The following is a 21,458-nucleotide window of genomic DNA, read 5'->3' as shown; positions in this document are numbered from 1 at the left end:
CTTTCTCTCAAAAATAAATAAAAACATTAAAAAAAAAAAAAAAGAACTGGGTTAGGTAATCACCAAAATAAATCATATTATTTATAAAGGTTGAATAGTTTTCACTATAGATCGTCTAGAAACCATATGTAGATAAATTTTAAGAAATTCACCAAACTAGCATTCAAGAAATCTCTTCTAGGCCAGTCTCTCCTACTTAAGTGACCTGGGTAAGACATTGAACCTTTATTTCCATATATGTAAAAAGAGGATAATTATATTCGCTTTATCCCATGTTGTTCTTTGAGCATTGTGAGGATAGAGATTATTAAGACAAAAAGTTCTTGCTCAAGAGAATCTTACAGGTTAGGAAGAAAGAGCTCATAACTTAGAATAATAGAAAAAAGAAAGAAAACCCAATAAGGTAATAAAACAGTGTGCTTGCATTTACATTGTGAAATGCATAGAAGCAATTAAATATCTTCCTCACTAGATCCTCACATAAGAAAATTATTGTAAAAATACTTGTAAAATATAAAGTATTATTGAAATATAGATTGGTAGTAACTGTTTTAGGTAGAGACTTTGGGACTGTTGTAAACAGTGCCCTAAAGTCTTTGAAAGTAAAGAGCTTTCATGTGACCATAAGATTTAGAAGGTTGTGTAGACCAAGAGATTTTAACCTGGGGTTGAAATTCAGGGACTCTATGAACTTGGAAGGAAAAATAATTGCATCTTTATTCTTACTAACCATCTAACTGAAATTTTAGCATTTTCTTCAGTGAAGAATGTAGGCCATAAGCCACAATAATGTTAGAATGACCTGTGTATTTGTTACCAATAGAAGTAATTTTCATAATCACATTATGTGATATAGTATATCAAAATATTTTTGTCCAATATAACTTCAAAATTATAGTAATTATAGTAATACACCTGCTGCTACATTTTATTTAATGTATGGAGAAGTTCATTTAAAATGTCATTCACATTTTAAAGTAAATATTTTGATAAAATGTAATTAACAATTATGTTTCAAAATTCTTTGACATAATCTTACATATTTTATTTTATGCATTAAAAAATATTCTGAAAAAGGTGTCTGTGACTTTACCAGAGGCCTATGGCACAAAAAAGAACCCCTTTTGTACGCTATTTTTTTAAATGTTTTTATTTTACTTTTGAGAGAGAGACAGAGCATGAGCAGGGGAGGGGCAGAGAGAGAGGGAGACACAGAATCCAAACCAGGGGCTCTGGGCTCTGAGCTGTCAGCACAGAGTCCGATGCAGGGCTCAAACTCACGAGCCGTGAGATCATGACCTGAGCCAAAGTCAGATGCTCATCCGACTGAGCCACCCAGGGCCTCCTCCCCCCGCTTTTGTACATTCTTAAGACAAAGTGGCATGTACATGTATTAATTCCATTTTACCTTTAAGAAGGAAAGATGGATAGTCTTGCCATCCTCAGATGCAGGCCACCATCATCTTTGATTTAGATCACTGTATTCTAACTGGTTTCCCTCCATTGTTACTGCCTTCCAAAGCATTCTTTACATTGCTTTTTACATGTACAACATATGGTCTTCAAAAAATGTAAATTTGGGGGCACCTGGATGGCTCAGTTGGTGAAGCATCCGACTTTTGATTTCAGCTCAGATCATGATCTCATGCTTCATGAGATCGAGCCCTGCATCAGGCTCTGCACTGATGTCACGGAGCCTGCTTGGGATTCTCTGTCTTCCTCTCTCTCTGCCCCTGCCCCCTTCAAAATAAATAAAACATTTTTTAAAATGTTCGAAAAAATGCAAGTTCGACAGCATATGTAATATTTCCTATTTAGAATTCTTCAAAGTTTCGTTTTACATTTAGGATAAAGTCCAAATTCCTTAACATTGCTCACAAGATCTTCCAGGGTCTGATCTTGACTTACTTTCTAGCCTGACTTTATATCCTTTTACTTTCTGTGTTGCATTTTATACTTTAGCCTTGCTGAACTTTGTTCAGATCCTCAAACCACCATAATAAAAGAAGTTAGGTGCTATGGCAGTTTCTAAACCACTATCTCCATTTCTGTACTTGTCTCTGAATGATACGTTTGTGATCTAGTACAGTCCTTTGTACCACATTTTGAGTAGTTTTGAACTATAGTACACACACACGGATGAATTTTACAAATGAAATATTGAATGAAAAAAGTAAGTCATGGAAGGCAACACACAGATAATATTTTTCTAAAGCTAACAAACAAGCAGTTAATTTTGTTGTTTAGGGATGTGTGACTGTGACTATGGCGTAGAACTAAACGAACTCCAGGAAAATGCTTCTGTGGGAGAAGGATGGAGTAGGAAAGAAATGCCCAGGTGAAGTAATAATAATGGTAGTGTTCTGTTGTTTGTTTTTTTTTTTTTAGTTTATTTATTTATTTTGAGAGAGAGCACAAGCAGGGGAGGAGCAGAGAGAGAGGGAGAGAGAGTATCACAAGCAGGCTCTGTGCAGTCAACGCAGAGCCCAACATAGGCTCAAACCCACGAACCAACGAGATCACAACCTGAGCTGAAATCAAGAGTCAGACACTTAACCAACTTAGCCACCCAGGCACCCCAATAATGGTAGTGTTCTAATTTTTAGATTGGGTGTTAGGTCAATGGGTCAATTTTATTGTAATGCTTCCTAACTCACAAACTGTATAGATTTTCTTACAGATATAAAAAATTAAATTCTAAAGTTAATTTTAAAATGAAAATAATTAGGGAAGAAAACTAGCGGATAAGGCCTTTTTTTTTTTCTTAATATATCAATCCTGCAAGAAGACCAACAGGAAGAGCAGGAGTCCCCAGTACCACATACATAACACTATATCCATTATTTCAATGGCTGGGGAAGTTTGGGTATGAAGCACGCCTTTCTTTTTAATAGAAAGCAAAACCATAAACACCAACTTTCAAAAACTCAGGCAATAAAGTAGTAGAAGCCATTTCAGAATATATAACACAATGGCATCTAAATTTTACATGAGGCAGTTGGGTTAGATATTCTTTTTCTTAATGGTTTCTAAAAAGCAACCAACAAGAAAAAAAAGAAAAAGTATTGCAGTAAACTTACAGAATACTGAAAGATACTGACAGTTCACATTCTCTTGGTTAGAAAATGTGTTGAAAGCTTTCATTGAGTATTTCTCTTTTTAAAAAGTCAGATAGGAGAGATTGCTTTTGCAGCTCAAACTTATGCCAAGAAAATAACTTTAGAAGTTTTTAACCCAGGCTGCACATTAAAATCACCTGAGAACTTACAAATTTTTTTTATTGAGATGAAATTCACATTACATAAAATTAACTCTCTTAAAGTGAACAATTCAGTTGCATTTTGAATACTCACAGTGTTGTGTCGGCACCATCTCTTTCTAGTTTCAAAACATTTCCATCACACCACAGTAAAACTCCTTACCCATTAAGCAGTTTCTTCCTATTCCTTCTCTTTCTCCAACCCCTGGTACCCCATAGTCTGCATTCTGTCTCTAAGGATTAATCTACTATAGATATTTCATATAAGTGGAATTCTACAATATGGGATCTTTGTGTTTGGTTTCTTTCACTTAGCATCATGTTTGTGAAGTTCAGCCATGTGGTAGCCTGTATCAGTACTTCATTCCCTTTTATGGATGAATAATCATTGTACTTACACACCAGAATTTGTTTATTCATCCATTGATGGACATTTGGGCTGTTTATTGGCCCAGGTCACTAGTACTGCTATGAATATGCACGTACATGTACTTGTTGGAATACCTGTTTTCAATTCTTTGGGTATATACCCAGGAGTAGAATTGCAGAGCCATATGATAGTTCTATGTTTAACTTTTTACAGAACTACCAAATGTTTTGTTTTACTTGGTGCTTGTACTATTTTCTGTTCCCTTGGGGAACTCTAAAAATACACAGATCTAATAATTTTTATTGTATTTTACAAACATATTTGTGTATAATTACTTAAAAATGTTAAAACAATTTATTTATTTTTAAATTTACATCCAAGTTACTTAGCATATAGTGCAACAATGATTTGAGGAGTAGATTCCTTAATGCCCCTTACCCATTTAGCCCATCCCCCTCCCACAACCCCCCAGCAACCCTCCGTTCTCTATATTTAAGAGTCTCTTATGTTTTGTCCCCCTCCCTGTTTTTATACTATTTTTGTTTCCCTTCCCTTATGTTCATCTGTTTTGTATCTTAAATTCCTCATTATGAGTGAAGTCGTATGATCTTTGTCTTTCTCTAATTTCACTTAGCATAATACCCTCTAGTTCCATTCACGTAGTTACAAATGGCAAGATTTCATTCTTTTTGATTGCCGAGTAATGCTCCACCATATATATATACACACCACATCATCTTTATCCATTCATCCATCGATGGACATTTGGGCTGTTTCCATACTTTGGCTGTTGTTGATAGCGCTGCTATAAACATTGGGGTGCATGTGCCCCTTTGAAACAGCATGCCTGTATCCCTTGGATAAATACTTAGTAGTGCAGTTGCTGGGTCATAGGGTAGTTCTATTTTTAATTTTTTGAGGAACCTCCGTACTGTTTTCCACAGTAGCTGCACCAGTTTGCATTCCCACCAGCGGTGCAAAAGAGATCCTCTTTCTCCTCATCCGGTGGTATCATTGTGGTTTTGATTTGTATTTCCCTGATGATGAGTGATGTTGAGCATTCTTTCGTGTGTTGGTTGGCTATCTGGATGTCTTCTTTGGAGAAGTGTCTATTCATGTCTTTTGCCCATTTCTTCACTGGATTCTTTGTTTTTTGGGTGTTGAATTTGATAAGTTCTTTATAGATTTTGGATACTAACCCTTTATCTGATATGTCGCTTGCAAACATCTTCTCCCATTCTATCGTTTGCCTTTTAGTTTTGCTGATTGTTTCCTTCGCTGTGCAGAAGCTTTTTATTTTGATGAGGTCCCAGTAGTTCCTTTTCGCTTTTGTTTCCCTTGCCTCTGGAGACGTGTTGAGTAAGAAGTTGGTGCGGCCGAGGTCAAAGAGGTTTTTGCCTGCTTTCTCCTCTAGGATTTTGATGCTTCCTGTCTTACGTTTAGGTCTTTCATCCATTTTGAGTTTATTTTTTTGTATGGTATAAGAAAGTGGTCCAGGTTCATTCTTCTGCATGTCACTGTCCAGTTTTCCCAGCACCATTTGCTGAAGACACTATCTTTATTCCATTGGATAGTCTTTCCTGCTTTGTCAAAGATTAGTTGGCTATACGTTTGGGGGTCATTTCTGGGTTCTCTTTTCTGTTCCATTGATCTGAGTGTCTGTTTTTGTGCCAGTACCATACTGTCTTGATTACAGGTTTGTAATACAGTTTAAAGTCCAGGATTGTGATGCCTTTGGTTTTCTTTTTCAAGATTGCTTTGGCTGTTCGGGGTCTTTAGTGGTTCCATCCAAATTTTAGGATTGTTTGTTCTAGCTCTGTGAAGAATGCTGATGTTATTTTGATAGGGATTGCTTGAAAGTTTTAAAAAGATTGTCATTAAAGAGTTTGAGAAGCATGGCATAGTTCATTCTTTTTCATTGCCATGTAATATTGCACTCAGTGAATATTCCACTATTATTCATTCTCTTTTTGATGAACCTGTGAAGTGTTTTCAACTTTTGGCTTTTATGAACAACATTGCTATGAATATCTTGTATAGATCTTCTAGTGCAGGGGGCATCAATTTCTAGGGTATGTATACCTAGGAATGAAGTAGAATATGTGCATCTTCAACTTAGGTAATGCCATACTACTTTACAAACTGCTGTACTACTTTATCTCCCACCATTGCTGCAGAATTGCTATTAAGGTTTGACTCATACTCCAAAGCACACTGCTATTGTTTCTCAGGGTTCTGGGGGTTTTGGAGAGAAGTCTTAATAAAAGTTCCATGTACTCTAATAAACTTAAGTCTTTGAGTATACAGCTTTCACTGGGATATTCCCTACTTTTTTATGGGAGGGAACAAGTTGTAAAGAGGCGTAGATTTTGAATTTTTTATTTTTTTTTTTATTTTTTAAATTTTTTTTTTTTTTTTTTTTTAACGTTTATTTATTTTTGAGACAGAGAGAGACAGAGCATGAACGGGGGAGGGGCAGAGAGAGAGGGAGACACAGAATCGGAAACAGGCTCCAGGCTCTGAGCCATCAGCCCAGAGCCCGACGCGGGGCTCGAACTCACGGACCGCGAGATCGTGACCTGGCTGAAGTCGGAGATTTTGAATTTTTAATGTGATCCAGTTCTGTTGTTTTAGGCAAATTATTTAAACTTTATGAGCCTAGTGTGTAACAGAGAGAATGTCTTTCTTTCATGTAGTTGTTGTTGGTACAAAGTGAGTCAACATGTTTAAAAAATACTTCACACAGTACCCAATTCATAGCAGACACCGTCAAGGTATACATTAAACAAATATTTATTGAAGGTATATTTTATGTCAGACTGGGACTGGGGATGGAGAGATAAACAATATCCTTATACATTATATAAAATGCTGAAAAATTGGAAACAAATGTCCACCGTCAAGATTGGTAATTTTGGTACATTTATAAAATGGCATGCTATACAACCTTTAAACATCACGTTCTCGGGGCACCTGGGTGGTTCAGTTGGTTGAGCGTCCGACTTTGGCTCAGGTCATGATCTCAAGGCTCGTGGGTTGGAACCCTGCACCAGGCTCTGTGCTGACAGCTCAGAGCCTGGAGCCTGCTTTGGATTCTGTGTGTGTGTGTCTCTCTCTGTGCCTCTCCCCTTCTCCTGCTCTGTCTTTCTCAAAGATAAACATAAAAAAAAATTTTTTTTAAACATCATGTTCTCAAACATGGGAAAATGTTCGTGGCTATATGAGAAAAAGATTCCAAGAGGATTATACTTGTCTTTTTCATATAATTTATACATTGCATGTTTGTTGAAAAAACTCTGAAAGAATTCAAGTGGATGTACATTTCAGTGCTCATCATGGTTAATAATTGGTGGTAGAATTGTGGAGTTTTTTAAATGTTTATTTAGAGAGCACATGCATGCACAAGCAAGGAAGAGGCAGAGAAAGAGAAGGAGAGAATCCCAAGCAGGCTCCGCACTGTCAGCACAGAGCCCAGCTCAGGGCTTGATTCCATGAAGCATGAGATCATGACCTGAGCCAAAATCAAGAGTCAGATGCTTAACTGAGCCACCCTGGTAAACCTAAAATTGTGTTTTATTTTTTTATTTTTTTTATTAAAAAATTTTTTTAGGTTGTTTATTTTGAGAGAGACAGAGGTAGCATGAGTGGGGGAGGGGCAGAGAGAGAAAGAGAGAGAGAATCCTAAGCAGGCTTTGCGCTGCTAGCACAAAACGCGACTCGGCTTGAACTCATGAAACCGCGAGATCATGACCTGAGCTGAAACCAAGGATCAGACCCTTAAAACCAACTGAGCCATTCAGGTGCCCCTAAAATTGTGTTTTAATACTTTTCTTCCTTATGTAGTTTCTGTACTTTCCAGATTTTCCACAGTTGACATATATTACTTTTATAATCAGAAAAAAAGTTGTTATCAGGGCACTTGGGTGGCTCAGTTGGTTTAGTGTCTGACTCGATTTCAGCTCAAGTCATGATCTCATGGTTTGTGGGATTGAGCCTCTGGTTGGGCACTGCTCTGACAGTGGGAAGCCTGCTTGGGATTCTCTCTCGCCCTCTCTCTGCCCCTCCCCCACATGCACATACACACATTCTCTCTAGAATAAAAAAAAAAAAAAGAAAAAAAGGTGTTATCTAAATGAATAGCATAAAGCTTTTACAGGAATGTTGCATATAAAGCTAACTAAAAAGGGATATAAAGTTTATAAAAATATAGTTCATTCAGGGATTTAATTTTTTTTTAATGTTTATTTTTGAGAGAGAGAGAGAGACAGAGTGCAAGCAGGGCAGGGGCAGAGAGAGACGGAGACACAGAATTGGAAGCAGCCTGCAGTCTCTGAGCTGTCAGTACAGAGCCTGACACAGAGCTCAAACTCAGGAGCCATGAGTTCATGACCTGAGCCAAAGGCAGACACTTAACTGACTGAGCCACCCAGGCAACCCTAATTTTTACTATTTTATATAATCATATTGTCTAGAGTTACATAGAGAGCTGGGTAACATTGAGATTTTTTCAAATGACTATTGTCTGAAAGAATTTTAGGTTAATAGTTATAAGTATGACTTTCTTTGAAACTCTTTTCTCGCATTTTATTTATTTTTTTTTTTAACGTTTTTTTAAATTTATTTTTGGGACAGAGAGAGACAGAGCATGAACGGGGGAGGGGCAGAGAGAGAGGGAGACACAGAATCGGAAACAGGCTCCAGGCTCTGAGCCATCAGCCCAGAGCCTGACGCGGGGCTCGAACTCACGGACCGCGAGATCGTGACCTGGCTGAAGTCGGACGCTTAACCGACTGTGCCACCCAGGCGCCCCTTTTCTCGCATTTTAAAGGCCAAGTAGCTCTTCAGTTTTATTCTGGCTTTGTTATATATCTAGGAATTTCCCATTTGGGAAAATATATAATCATTTGTTTTTAAAACACCTATCCATCCTTTCTAGATTCATTTAGATTTTTTTTTTCAGTTTTGATTTAGTTTGTTTGCTTCTTTTAAGTAAGCTTGTCCCTCCTAGCACCTGGGTGGCTCAGTCAGTTGACCATCCGACTTCAGATTGGGTCATGATCTCATGGTTCATGAGTTCAAGTGTAGCATTGGGCTCTGCGCTGACAATGCAGAGCCTGCTTGGGATTCTCTTTTTCTGCCCCTCCCCCACTGTCTCTCTCTCAAATGAATAAACTAAAAAAAAAAAAAAAAAAGCAAGCTCTACACCCAATGTGAGGCTTAAACTCATGACCCTGAGATCAGGAGTTGTGTGCTCTACCCACTGAACTAGCCAAGTGCCCATATGTAGGTTTTTGTTTTTAATTTTTAAAAATCTTTTATTTATTTTTGAGGGAGAGAGTCTGTGAGCAGGAGAGGAACAGAAAGAGAGGGAGACAAAGAATCTGAAGCAGGCTTGAGACTCTGAGCTGTCAGCACAGAGCCCGACACGGGGCTCCAACCCAAGAACCATGAGACCATGACCTGAGCCAAAGTCAGACACTTAACCAGCTGAGCCACCCAGGCGCCCCTTTGTGTAGATTTTTTTTCTAGTAACTTTTTTCTTTCACTTTTTAAAGATTCTGTTAATGGAATTAAATGGGCATTTGACCAAAAAATGAGCTTTTTTACTCTTATTGGTGCTTGCATGATAAAATAATAGTCTCAGAAAAATCATTTTGTCTTACAAGACTGCTTGATGGTTAGATTTACTAGGTACTGATTTTTGTCTGACTAGGAATTACTCTTAATTCTGAGGAGAAACTGGAAGCACAATGGGAGATGACAGTGAGTGGATGAAACTGCCGGTTGATCAAAAATGTGAACACAAGGTAAGACTTTTCTAGAGCTCAGATTTTAGTGTCATTGGCTTGTTTTGTGAGCACTCCCACGTTACAGTATAGTATAGAGCTGCCTAATGATTACACAATACAACCGAGAAACAACATGCTTTGGAGATTAGGCAGTTTCAGCAGGGTGATTTTTCATTTTTGAATTGTTACATCTTTAATTACAAATTACATATTACACGGAAGTAAAAACTAACACTTGGATACAAAGTGAGATAGACTTATAGCGGCCTGTTAGGAATTCTGGATGGCCTTGGAAGAATATTGCAAATATTAAACACTTATAAGAAAGAGTTTATTAGCTAATTCTCTTTGAAAACTCTGAATTTCTTAAACTCCTTTTTTGTTTCTAATCATGGGGTCCTTTGTTCAAATTACTTGGTATAGGGTAGTCATTCCCCGCCCCCCAACTTCTCCAATTAACAGTAGATAATCTCATTAAATTGTATTTTGTTTCAAAATACTTTTCTTTTAGCTCTGGAAAGCAAGGTTAAGTGGATATGAAGAAGCCCTGAAGATCTTCCAGAAAATAAAGGATGAAAAGAGCCCAGAATGGTCCAAATTTTTAGGACTGATCAAAAAATTTGTGACTGATTCCAATGCAGTGGTTCAGCTGAAAGGGTTAGAAGCTGCACTTGTGTATGTTGAAAATGCCCATGTAGCAGGAAAGTAAGTAGTTTTTCCAACTCTTCTGGTAAAAACCCTTGTCTGGTACTATGTGGGTTAAGTTATGTATATTTGTGGGTCGTTGTCCTTCGTTATTAGCACTTTTGGAAGATAATCATTTTCTTACTTCATAGCTCCTTGATACTTGTTTTTCATTCGGGTTTTATCTGCTCTCAGAAATCTAAATAGTACATGAGATCTCTAAAGAGGCAAATTAGAAGTCTTGAGTTTTTTATCTTAAGGTTTGATGAACAAGTGAATTTCCTTTTGAGCCTTTTGTAATGGGAATTACTTTAAACTAGAGAGAAAATCTCAAGTAACTTGTAGAAGAAACTGGAAGGTGTTAGGAAAGGAATTACCAGAATTTCACTGAAAACATTTGGGCATTACAAAAATTTCTTTATACAAAGCTTCCCGGCTAGGTGATCTTAGAAACACACCTTTCTTTCTGTGGTCATTAGGCATTTTTCTCTTTTCGGAGAGGTGGTGCTAAACTTCCATGGCTCCTGGCCCATTTGACTTGAGTTGTAGATGATAGAGGTTTCTGATCACCCACTCTCTCATACCTCATAGACCTGGTTTTCTAATGGTATCTCCATGTCATTGAAAGGAGCCCTCCGTACAAGAAAAAGGAGGGGGGAACCCTCTACTTAAGTGCACAAGAAATAAATACTTGACTTCAAAGATGATATACCATCGATCTGACAGTTTTGTTACCAGCATCACTGTGTTTCCCTTGCCATTAGTGGGACCATTCCTTTTTTTTACTTTAGTTTTGATTTTCAGTGGTCTAGGTTTTATTTAATTTAGAAGAGACACACAGCAGTTAAGTTACTATAAAGTCTTGCCAAGGAGTTAGGAGCAGCCTTTTGTTTAAAGGTACATATCCATTCTCTCCGTGAAGAAATTCTCTTGTTCTAAGAAATGTTTAAAATGACCTTTTAAAAATTTTTCAAAAAAGCAACAACTCTGTAATCCTATTTTTGTGAAATATATCTGTATATATGTATTATCTATCTGTCTGTCTGTCTCTCTATCTATTTTCTATGCATATAGAGGGATAGATCTGGAAGGATGGATACCAAATAGCTGAAAGTAGTTTTCTCTGGGTAATGGGATTTCAAGGGATTTTTGCTTTCTTGTTCGACTTTTCCTATATTTATAAACAGAAACTGTGGTTCTGTGTCATTGCCTGGTGTGATACATCTTAAACTTTTATGATTTGCATTAAGTTTATCTTTCATGTTCTTAAACATAAATTTAAAAATTAGAAACTCATTTACTTTGTTTCTAAACATCTTAAAAAGTATTTGTCATTGCCCCCCACCCCCATGATCTTTTCCAGCTCTTTCTACTGAAGTGTGTTTTTGTGTGTGTGATGGTGGTGGTGTTTTGTATTCTGTATTACAGAACCACAGGAGAAGTTGTGTCAGGTGTCGTAAGTAAAGTGTTCAACCAGCCCAAAGCCAAAGCCAAGGAGCTAGGCATTGAGATTTGTCTGATGTACATAGAGATTGAGAAAGGAGAGGCTGTGCAAGAAGAGCTCCTAAAAGGCCTGGACAACAAGAACCCCAAGATTGTAGTGGCCTGCATAGAGACACTGAGGAAAGCCTTAAGGTAAGATGTTTTGCTTTGGTTCTGTTAACTAGAATATCTCAATTGCGTTTGAGTTCCTGGCTTAAACGGAAATGAAAACTGCTGGACTTGACTTGGCATGACACACCAGCCAGGAAAATTGACCTGGGAAAGCTAAAGTCATTCCTCAAGTGTGGTGCTTTCTATTCAGTAGTTTTAGCCTTCAAGTGGTGTTGCATAGTCATTTTATCTAAATCCCCTTCTAATGAAGATGAACAGGGAATGTTTCTGACCTGTTCTCCAATTATGAATTGGCCTTTTTGAGGAAAAACTCCTTAGAATGTTTAAGCAGCTCTTCTTTTGTTATCCCCAAGCATATATTTATGTACTTTGGAATATTGGCTAAAGACAGTTTATTAGCTAAAGCAAACTTTGTTCAGATGCCTTTTTAGTAAAGTAGAAGGAAATGCTATATGCCTTTAAACAGAAGCACAGCAATAACAAATAGAAAATAACTTTTACCCTTATGTAATAAGTTATTTTCAACACTAGAATGAAGTTTTTCATGAATGAGATCTCTTTCAGGAACAAGTGGCTATAATTTGCTATGGAAATCTGAACACTAGTTTGTTCTGATTGGCAATCCTTCCAATCTGACATCCTGTCTCCAATGCTGTCCACATGAGAAGCTTTAGAAAGTTCAGTTATAGTGAAATCCTGAATGTGTGACCTATGGGAGTAAAGGTCATCCCAAGTTAGCTCACTTGTGATTTTGTGTATGACCTACTTCTTGGAGAAAATGCTTCTTTTGGTGTTTATCTTACATGGAAATATCAAAATTCTTAAATTTTGTTAAATGATCCTCAATTTAAAAGTCTTAAATTTTATGTTGTCTTTCACTTGGTTCATAATGTTCTTTTGTAAAGTTAGACTTTCACTTAGATTTTTGTGTGATAAATTTTTCCTCATTTCAAGCCTAGTATAGTGTATAGTAGGTATGTTTTTATCACTAATAAATAGTGTGCTCATTTTTATCATTTTAGAAATTTAGTGAATTGACTTGGTTATCAAAACTGCGCTTATCTCAGTAAATATGTTGTGGTCCTTAGTAATGGATCTCTTAATAAAGATATATATTGTGCTATAATCTACCTTTAACCAAAAGATTCTAATCGAAAATGCTGTAAACTCTGGTTATTTTACTTTTAAACTGACTGGCAGAATACGTGTAGAAAAAGAGCAAGTTAGGTATATCTTCTTATGTTTTCCTGACAGATGTAGTTTAGTTCCATCCCTGTGTAGTTCTTTATTTGTCTTAATGCATCTCAGAATCTATAGTAAAATTAGATAGCTCTCTGGGACCTTAAAAAGGCCAAACTGTTCAATCCTGGGTTTTGTTTTGTTGTTGTTGTTGTTGTTTTTAATGTTTATTCATTCCTGAGAGTGAGAGAGACAGCACGAGCAAAGGAGGGAGAGCAGAGAGAGAGGGGGAGACACAGAATCTGAAACAGGCTCCAGGCTCTGCGCTGTCAGCACAGAGCCCTATGCAAGGCTTGAACCCACAAACTGCAAGATCATGACCCAAGCCAAAGTCAGACGCTCAACCCACTGAGGCACCCAGGCGCCCCACCCTAGCTGGTTTTCTGTAGTAATATATTTAGTACCAAGGTTAGGTATCTGTTTTCCATGTAGACCTCTTCCATAGGCTTTTCTTACATATTTCAGTAGGCCAGGAGAGTGAAACAAAAAAAAATTCAGATGAAACCATAGTAATGTAAAGGAAGACTCAGAGATCCCAAATGTTAGGTTCTTTAGGCATGGTGATGATTATTTCATAACCCTAAGTTCTTATTTTTCCTTCAGTCTTAAAGGTTAGCTGAAGTTAAAATGTTCTTTTCTATTAAAATAAAGGGGATTTTAAAGGAAATCTTGGAGATCTAGTTTATTTTCATGTTATATCTATATTTAAACTATTTACATAACCATGCTGTGGTTGATATACCAGGTTATTTACATAATCTCTTTAAATATAATTTCTGAAGTAGAGTATTTGCCATCTTCTCCAACCTGTTGGAATGTGTCAGTAGCTATACTGAAAATTTTTGTTGCATTTGTGTATAGAAGATAAAATAAATAATAGATAAATAAGTTGATCCTTGAACAACACAGGGGCTAGGGGTGCTAACCCCATGCAGTCAAAAATCCGTGTATAACTTTTGACTCCCCCAAAACTTAACTACTAATAGCTTACTGTTGACTGGAAGCCTTACCAGTAACATAAACAGTCAATTAACATATATTTTGTATGTTATCTGTATTATATACTGTATTTTTAAAATAAAGTAAGCTAGAGAAAAGAAGATGTTTTTAAGAAACTCATAAGGAGGAGAAAATACATTTACAATATTGTACTATAAAAATTCCATGTATGAGTGGAGCCACACAATTCAAACCTGTGTTCAAGGTTCAACTGTATATGAGTTCTACTATAGAATGTCAGTGTTCTTTCATAACTAAATCCGTCTTGCTCCAGAATTTGCTATGCAGAAATGTTAGCAATGACTCAGAAAGCTAAATTTGGCCAGTTAGGAACTTAAAAATATAAAATGTGACAGATATATAAGGTTAAATGTGCTACCTTTTTAAAAGAAGTCAGAATGCAACTTTTCTGCATGAAAACTAAGCAAAGAGAGATTTAGGGTTGCCTGGAGTTACAGGGTGATAGCTTCGAAGTCAGGAGTGAAATACGCTGCCAGGATTAGTAAGCTGTCAATTTTGAGTGAACTACCTTAATCATAAGAACTATTAAAAATTTATCAAAAGTAGATTTCACTCATCTAAATATGTATAAAGTGATTTGTTTATGTTTTTAAGCTTTTATATGTATACACATATATATTTAAGATATTACACATTTGGTCCTTTATAGATTTGAATTATCCCCAGTATGGTTACCTAGAAGGTTAGTTTAAAATTTTTATATTATTCTGGACCCTAGACATTACATAATACTCTTGGAAGAGTGACATCTAAACATAGATATGGCAAGGGAAACAAAAGCAAAAATGAACTGTTGGGCCCTCATCAAGATAAAATATTTCCGCACAGCAAAGGAAACAATCAACAAAACTGAAAGGCAACTGAGGGAATGGGACAAGATATTTGCAAATGACATAGCAGATAAAGGGTTAGTATCCAAAATCCATAAAGAACTTACTGAATTCAACACCCAGAAAACAAATAATCCAATGAAGAAATGGGCAAAAGACAAGAATAGGCACTCTTCCAGAGAAGACATCCAGATGGCTAACAGACACATGAAAAGATGCTCAACATCACTCATCATCAGGGAAATACAAATCAAAACCATAATGAGATATCACCTCATACCTGTCAGAATAGCTAAAATTAACTCAGCCAAAACAGATGTTGGCGAGGATGCAGAGAAAGAGGATCTCTTTTGCACTGCTGGTGGGAATGCAGACTGGTGCAGCTACTGTGGAAAACAGTATGGAGGTTCCTCAGAAAATTAAAAATAGAACTACCCTACGAGCCAGCAATTGCACTACTAGGTATTTATCCAGAGGATACAAAAATGCTGATTTGAAAGGGCACATGCACCCCAATGTTTATAGCAACACTATCAACAATAGCCAAAGTATGGGAAGAACCCAAATGTCCATCAACTGACAAATGGATAAAGAAGATGTGGTGTATGTATGTGTGTGTGTGTATGTACATATATATACATGTACATGTACATACACACACACACACACACACACACACACAATGAAATATTACTTGGCAATTAAAAAGAATGAAATCTTGCTGTTTGCAACAACGTGGGTGGAACTAGAATGTATTATGCTAAGTGAAATTAGAGAAAGATAAATATATGATTTCACTCATATGTGGAATTTAAGAAGTAAAACAGATGAACATAGGGGAAGGGAAGGAAAAATAAGATAAAAATAGGAGGCAGACCATAAAAGACTCTTAAATACAGAGGACAAACAGGGTTGCTGGCGGGGTGCTGAGTGGGGGGATGGGCGATCGGAGTTAAAGAGGGCACTTGTTGGGATGAGCACTGGGTGTTAAATGTAAGTAATGAATCACTAAATTCTACCCCTAAAACATTGTACTATATTTTAACTAACTTGGATTCAAATTAAAAAACAAAAACAAAAAACAAATGGGGGAGGCTGGGTGGCTCAGTCGGTTAAGCATCTGTCTTCAGCTCAGGTCACGATCTTACAGTTTGTGGGTTCAAGCCCCTCATTGGACTCTGTGCTGACAGCTCAGAGCCTGGAGTCTGCTTCAGATTCTGTGTCTCCTCTCTGCCCTACCCTGCTCTCACTCTGTCTCTTTCTCTCTCAAAAATAAATAAATATTTTTAAAAATTAAAAAAAATATATGGTTATGAGGTTCCTTTTTCTTCTCTTTTTTTTTTCTTGGCCATTTTAAAATATCTCAACCTGTGTAACTCTGTTAATATATAATAAGTACAGGGGCGCCTGGGTGGCTTAGTCGGTTAAGGGTCCGACTTCAGCTCAGGTCATGATCTCGTGGTCCGTGAGTTTGAGCCCTGCGTCGGGCTCTGTGCTGACAGCTCAGAGCCTGGAGCCTGTTTCGGATTCTGTGTCTCCCTCTCTCTCTGACCCTACCCCGTTCATGCTCTGTCTCTCTCTGTCTCAAAAATAAATAAATGTTAAAAAAAAATTTTTTTTTAAATAAAAAAAAATATATATAATAAGTACAAAACTGTGTTTGAGCAATGTATGGGTGGTTTAGTCAGTTAAGCGTCTGACTCTTGATTTTTGCTCAGATCGTGATCCCACGATTTTGAGTTTGATCCTCACATTGGGCTCTGTGCTAGCAGTGCAGAGCCTGCTTAGGATTCTCTCCCTCTCTCTGTGTCTCTCCTGCCTGCTTGAGATTCTCTCTTTGCCCCTCCCTCGCTTGCACTCTCTCTCAAAGTGAATAAACATCAAAAAAAAAAAGTATAAATAGCTCTTTATAATTTAAGTATAATGGCAAAAAAAATTAGAAAAAAATTAAACGTCTATACAAAAGAAATACTACCCAAGTAGATTGCAGGCTGACAAGTTTTTTTTTTTTTTTACAATTTTTACATCTAGTGAATTTGGTTCCAAAATCATCTTGCTTAAGCCAATTATCAAAGTGTTGCCAAAACTCTTTGAGTCTCGAGAAAAGGCTGTTCGAGATGAAGCAAAACTAATTGCTGTGGAGATTTACAGATGGATTCGGGACGCTCTAAGACCCCCATTACAAAATATAAACTCTGTCCAGGTGAGACACAAAAAAATTTTTTTGGTTGTCTTTGCATAAGGTTAATATGAAGATATTGCCTTCCTGTTGCTGATATTCTGTCCTTACAAATAATTATTTTTTCATTTTTAATTTTGAAATCCTTTTTTTTTTCTCTCAGATAACTGTTTCTGATGCTATTTTGTCTTCTCAAGTTAAATACCATGCATTCAGTGATTCTAGTATGTCAGTGTTGAGTCTATAGCATTTTAAAAGATCCCTTTATCATGCTGTTGGGTAGCAGGACTTAATATCTATTTGGACAAAATGCATTTTATCTGTTTTTTATTACAGTTAGTTTTAGAGACATTATCTAATACAAGTATATCTGAATTCATGAACTAAGGAGTGTTCTAAAAAGTAGATTTTTTTCTAAGTGCTTAGTCCTACATCTTAGGTAGTAAATATGTCAGTTTGACTTATGTCAAACACGTATTTGGTATATACCAAATATATACACTTTAAACGTATATCGTTTCTTGTTTGCCTTGTTAGAACTACATAAATAAGAAATTGGGTTCTGATGTTAGTAAATGTTCTGTAGTGGTGAGGATGTAGGCATATTTTAAAAATATTTTATGATATTTGTAGTTGAAAGAACTAGAAGAAGAATGGGTCAAATTGCCAACAGGTGCTCCTAAACCAAGTCGATTTCTGCGTTCCCAGCAAGAACTAGAAGCGAAATTGGAACAGCAACAGTCTGCTGGTGGCGATGCTGAGGGAGGTAAGCCAGTTTTTAAAACACCGGTTTCTCTGAAAATAAGAACAGGCCCTACCCCAAGAACATAGGCACGTTTTGTAGGACTGCCATTTAATACAATAGAAGTTGTTTATAGCATTAATAACGGATTCTGTCTATATAGCGATTTCATCAGGTTGTGAAAGGAGTGATAACTATTTGATAAGTAGAAACATTCCATCTGTTTTTAAGGTTTGTTTTGTTTTTCTTCTGGAAGGTGGTGATGATGGTGATGAGGTGCCACAGATAGATGCTTATGAGCTATTGGAGGCAGTAGAAATTCTTTCCAAACTTCCCAAAGACTTTTATGATAAAATTGTAAGTAACGGTAACCTTCTTTCATTTATTTCATGTTAAACAGTTACTTGATTATAATTAGAGTGTTCTATGGAGCCCTTGCCCGGTATACCCCCTTCCACCCCATATCTTCCCTAGGAGAATGAATCAGTTGCTTCTTTGTTCCCATACTACTTTGTATATATACCTACTGTAGCACTTTCTTTTACTTGTCTTGCCAAAAACCAGAACATTATTTTTGACTTCTCATTTTTCCTCATTGTCTTTCTGGTTTTACCTTTAAATATCTCTCAAATTCATCTCCTTTTCTCCATCCCACTGCCAGTAATTTACCTCAGAGTTCCTTGACCTTGGTACTGTTGACATTTTTTGCCAGATAATTCTTGGTTTTGGGGGGCCGTCCTGTGTATTGTGGGGTGTTTGGCAGCATCTCTGGCAGCTACCCACCTAATATCAATAATACCATTACTCAAGTCAATCACAGTGTCTCCAGACTTTACTAAATGTACCCCAAGAGACACAATTACTCCCAACCGAGAGTCTCATCCCAACCACCACCACCATCTCTTGCCCCACATGCTGCAGTAGTCTTCTTATAAGACTACCTGTCTCTGCTCTTGCCTCCTTCCATCATATTTTCCAATGTAGTCAAAGCTGTCATTTTTGAAAATAAAAATCTTCCCATATCATTGCCTCACTAATTTCTGAAATCATCCTATGGCCATTGAGGCAAACTATGACACGTTTGAGGCCCCTGCTTATCTTCCAGCCACTTCTCTAATTACCGTCTAATTATTGTGCTCCCATTATACTGAACTCCTCCCGGTATCAGATATGCCACACTTTCCCCACCAAACTCTGGACCTTAATATATGCTGTTCTTTCTGCCTATAGCATTCTCCCCGATTCACCCCATAATACTTCTTGATCCTCTAGGTCTTACCTTAAGAATCACTTTTTAGGGGAGATCCTACCTGTTAGCCTAAAGTAGATTAAATCCTCTTGCTGTAACACCAAAGCAGCTTGTACTTCTCTTTTCATAGCGGTCCTGACCTAGGATTTATTTATTTATTGAAGACCTTCCTAGCTCTGCCATCAGCTCCTTCAGTCCCCCATTAACTTCTGATTAACAAATATTTGGTAAATTGAATTCCACTGTAATCTCCTCCAGGGTGACAAGTTTGTCATCTTCTTTATATCCCCAGTTCTTTCAAATAGTGGGTATTCAAAATTATTGAATGATTAATTGATCTCTAGTGAAGTATTTTCTGCTTTATGGTTATCAAACAAAAGGATTAGCATTGTAGCACCAATGTATAAAACTGATCTCCAATATTAGAACAATTTTGGCTGTTGGTTGTATGATGGTCTTTTTCTAATCTTTTTAATGTTGTTAGTATGGACATTCCTTTCGCCTGTGAGATATGCTAGAAATGCTTTCTAGCAGTGTTTTCTGTTTAATACTTGTTTACTAACATTTGCCTAGAAAATGAGAAGGAAAAGTCTGTGGTATCCCATTCTTTTACTTGTAGAACTTTTAGGGTTATGAAATGTTATGAAAATACTTATGTATGAACAAAATTTTATACGTATATATGAGCAAATCATTCTGATTTGCCGCACAATTTTGCAATTTTATTTTTTAACCAGCTTTAGAAAAAAATTTCTGAAAACAAAAAATAATTATGTGTCTTTGAATTAGGAGCATGCAAGAAATAGACTTTTATTTTCTTATTTTGCCTTATTTTCTGTTCTATAAGTGACTCATACTATGTCTTGCAGGAGGCAAAAAAATGGCAAGAGAGAAAAGAAGCCCTGGAGGCTGTAGAAGTACTAGTGAAAAACCCCAAACTGGAAGCAGGCGATTATGCAGATTTAGTAAAAGCATTAAAGAAGGTAAACATGAAGAGTGTCAACATTGGTACATTGGTATCTCAACAACAGACCAGGCCTTTGAATTTCTCATCATCTGTCATTTCTCATCATCTGTCATTGTTTTTATCACAACTACATTGCCATTTAAGGAACACTATTGATGGTTTTCTTTTTTTTTTTTTTAATTTTTTTTTTTTCAACGTTTATTTATTTTTGGGACAGAGAGAGACAGAGCATGAACGGGGGAGGGGCAGAGAGAGAGGGAGACACAGAATCGGAAACAGGCTCCAGGCTCTGAGCAGTCAGCACAGAGCCCGACGCGGGGCTCGAATTCACGGACCGCGAGATCGTGACCTGGCTGAAGTCGGACGCTTAACCGACTGCGCCACCCAGGCGCCCCGATGGTTTTCTAATTATAGGCATACCCTTTTTTTTTTTTTTTTTAATTATGATTTTTTTTTTGAGAGAGAGAGCATGAGCGGGGGAGGGGCGGAAAGAGAGAGGGAGGCACAGAATCCAAAGCAGGCTCCAGGCTCTGAGCTGTCCGCACAGAGCCCGATGCGGGGCTCAAACCCACAAACCATGAGATCATGACCTGAGCCAAAGTCAGACGCTTAACTGACTAAGCCACCCCAGGTGCCCCAGGCATGCCCTTTTAAAGGATTGTTTAAAGTGATTGTCCTATGTTAGTGTGGAGGGATTGTGTCCTATGTTAGTGTGGAGGGATTGGTTTTTATTCTTTGTTTATTATCACTTACTCTAAGTATGCTGTCTGATAGCATATACAGACCTCAAGAAAAAGAGGGTCTTGCTAATATAGAACCAAATATTCCAGTTTTATAATTCCATAGGATGAACTATTTATTTTATTTTTTTTTAATGTTTATTTATTTTTGAGACACAGAGAGACAGAGCATGATCAGGGGAGGGGCAGAGAGAGAGGGAGACACAGAGTCTGAAGCAGGCTCTAGGCTCTGAGCTGTCAGCATAGAGCCAGACTTGGGGCTTGAACTCACAGACTGTGAGATCATGACCTGAGCCGAAGTCGGATGCTTAACCAACTGAGCCACCCAGGTGCCCCTATTATTTTTTTTTTATTTTTTTATTTTTTTTAATTTTTTTTTTCAACGTTTATTTATTTTTGGGACAGAGAGAGACAGAGCATGAACGGGGGAGGGGCAGAGAGAGAGGGAGACACAGAATCGGAAACAGGCTCCAGGCTCTGAGCAGTCAGCACAGAGCCTGACGCGGGGCTCGAACTCACGGACCGCGAGATCGTGACCTGGCTGAAGTCGGACGCTTAACCGACTGCGCCACCCAGGCGCCCCCATTTTTTTAATTTATTTTTTAATGTTTATTTACTTTTGAGAGAGAGAGAGAGAGAGACAGAGTGCAAGTGGGGGAGGGGCAGAGAGAGAGGGAGATACATAATTTGAAGCAGGCTCCAGGCTTCGAGCTGTGAGCACAGATCCCAACGCAGGGCTCAAACTTACGAACCATGAGATCATGACCTGAGCCAAA

General features: G+C 37.4%; 1 protein-coding gene across 3 annotated transcripts in view; it reads left to right on the top strand.

Annotated features, from left to right (window-relative positions):
• CKAP5 (cytoskeleton associated protein 5) overlaps window positions 1-21,458 on the top strand; it is a 115,297-nt gene that overhangs the window by 33,260 nt on the left and 60,579 nt on the right. For all 3 annotated transcript variants that reach the window (XM_030331548.2, XM_030331550.1, XM_030331549.1), the window contains exons 2-8: window positions 9,343-9,436; window positions 9,930-10,123; window positions 11,531-11,737; window positions 16,837-17,008; window positions 17,618-17,750; window positions 17,983-18,083; window positions 19,845-19,958. In XM_030331548.2, coding sequence (XP_030187408.1) covers window positions 9,380-9,436; window positions 9,930-10,123; window positions 11,531-11,737; window positions 16,837-17,008; window positions 17,618-17,750; window positions 17,983-18,083; window positions 19,845-19,958 — 978 coding nt within the window. In that variant the 5' untranslated portion in view covers window positions 9,343-9,379. The remainder of the gene's footprint in view (window positions 1-9,342; window positions 9,437-9,929; window positions 10,124-11,530; window positions 11,738-16,836; window positions 17,009-17,617; window positions 17,751-17,982; window positions 18,084-19,844; window positions 19,959-21,458) is intronic.

The sequence above is a fragment of the Lynx canadensis genome, chromosome D1 (assembly GCF_007474595.2).
Source record: "Lynx canadensis isolate LIC74 chromosome D1, mLynCan4.pri.v2, whole genome shotgun sequence".
NCBI lineage: Eukaryota > Metazoa > Chordata > Mammalia > Carnivora > Felidae > Lynx > Lynx canadensis.
Note: the sequence above shows the minus strand (reverse complement) of the source record. Positions and strands in the feature narration are given on the sequence as shown.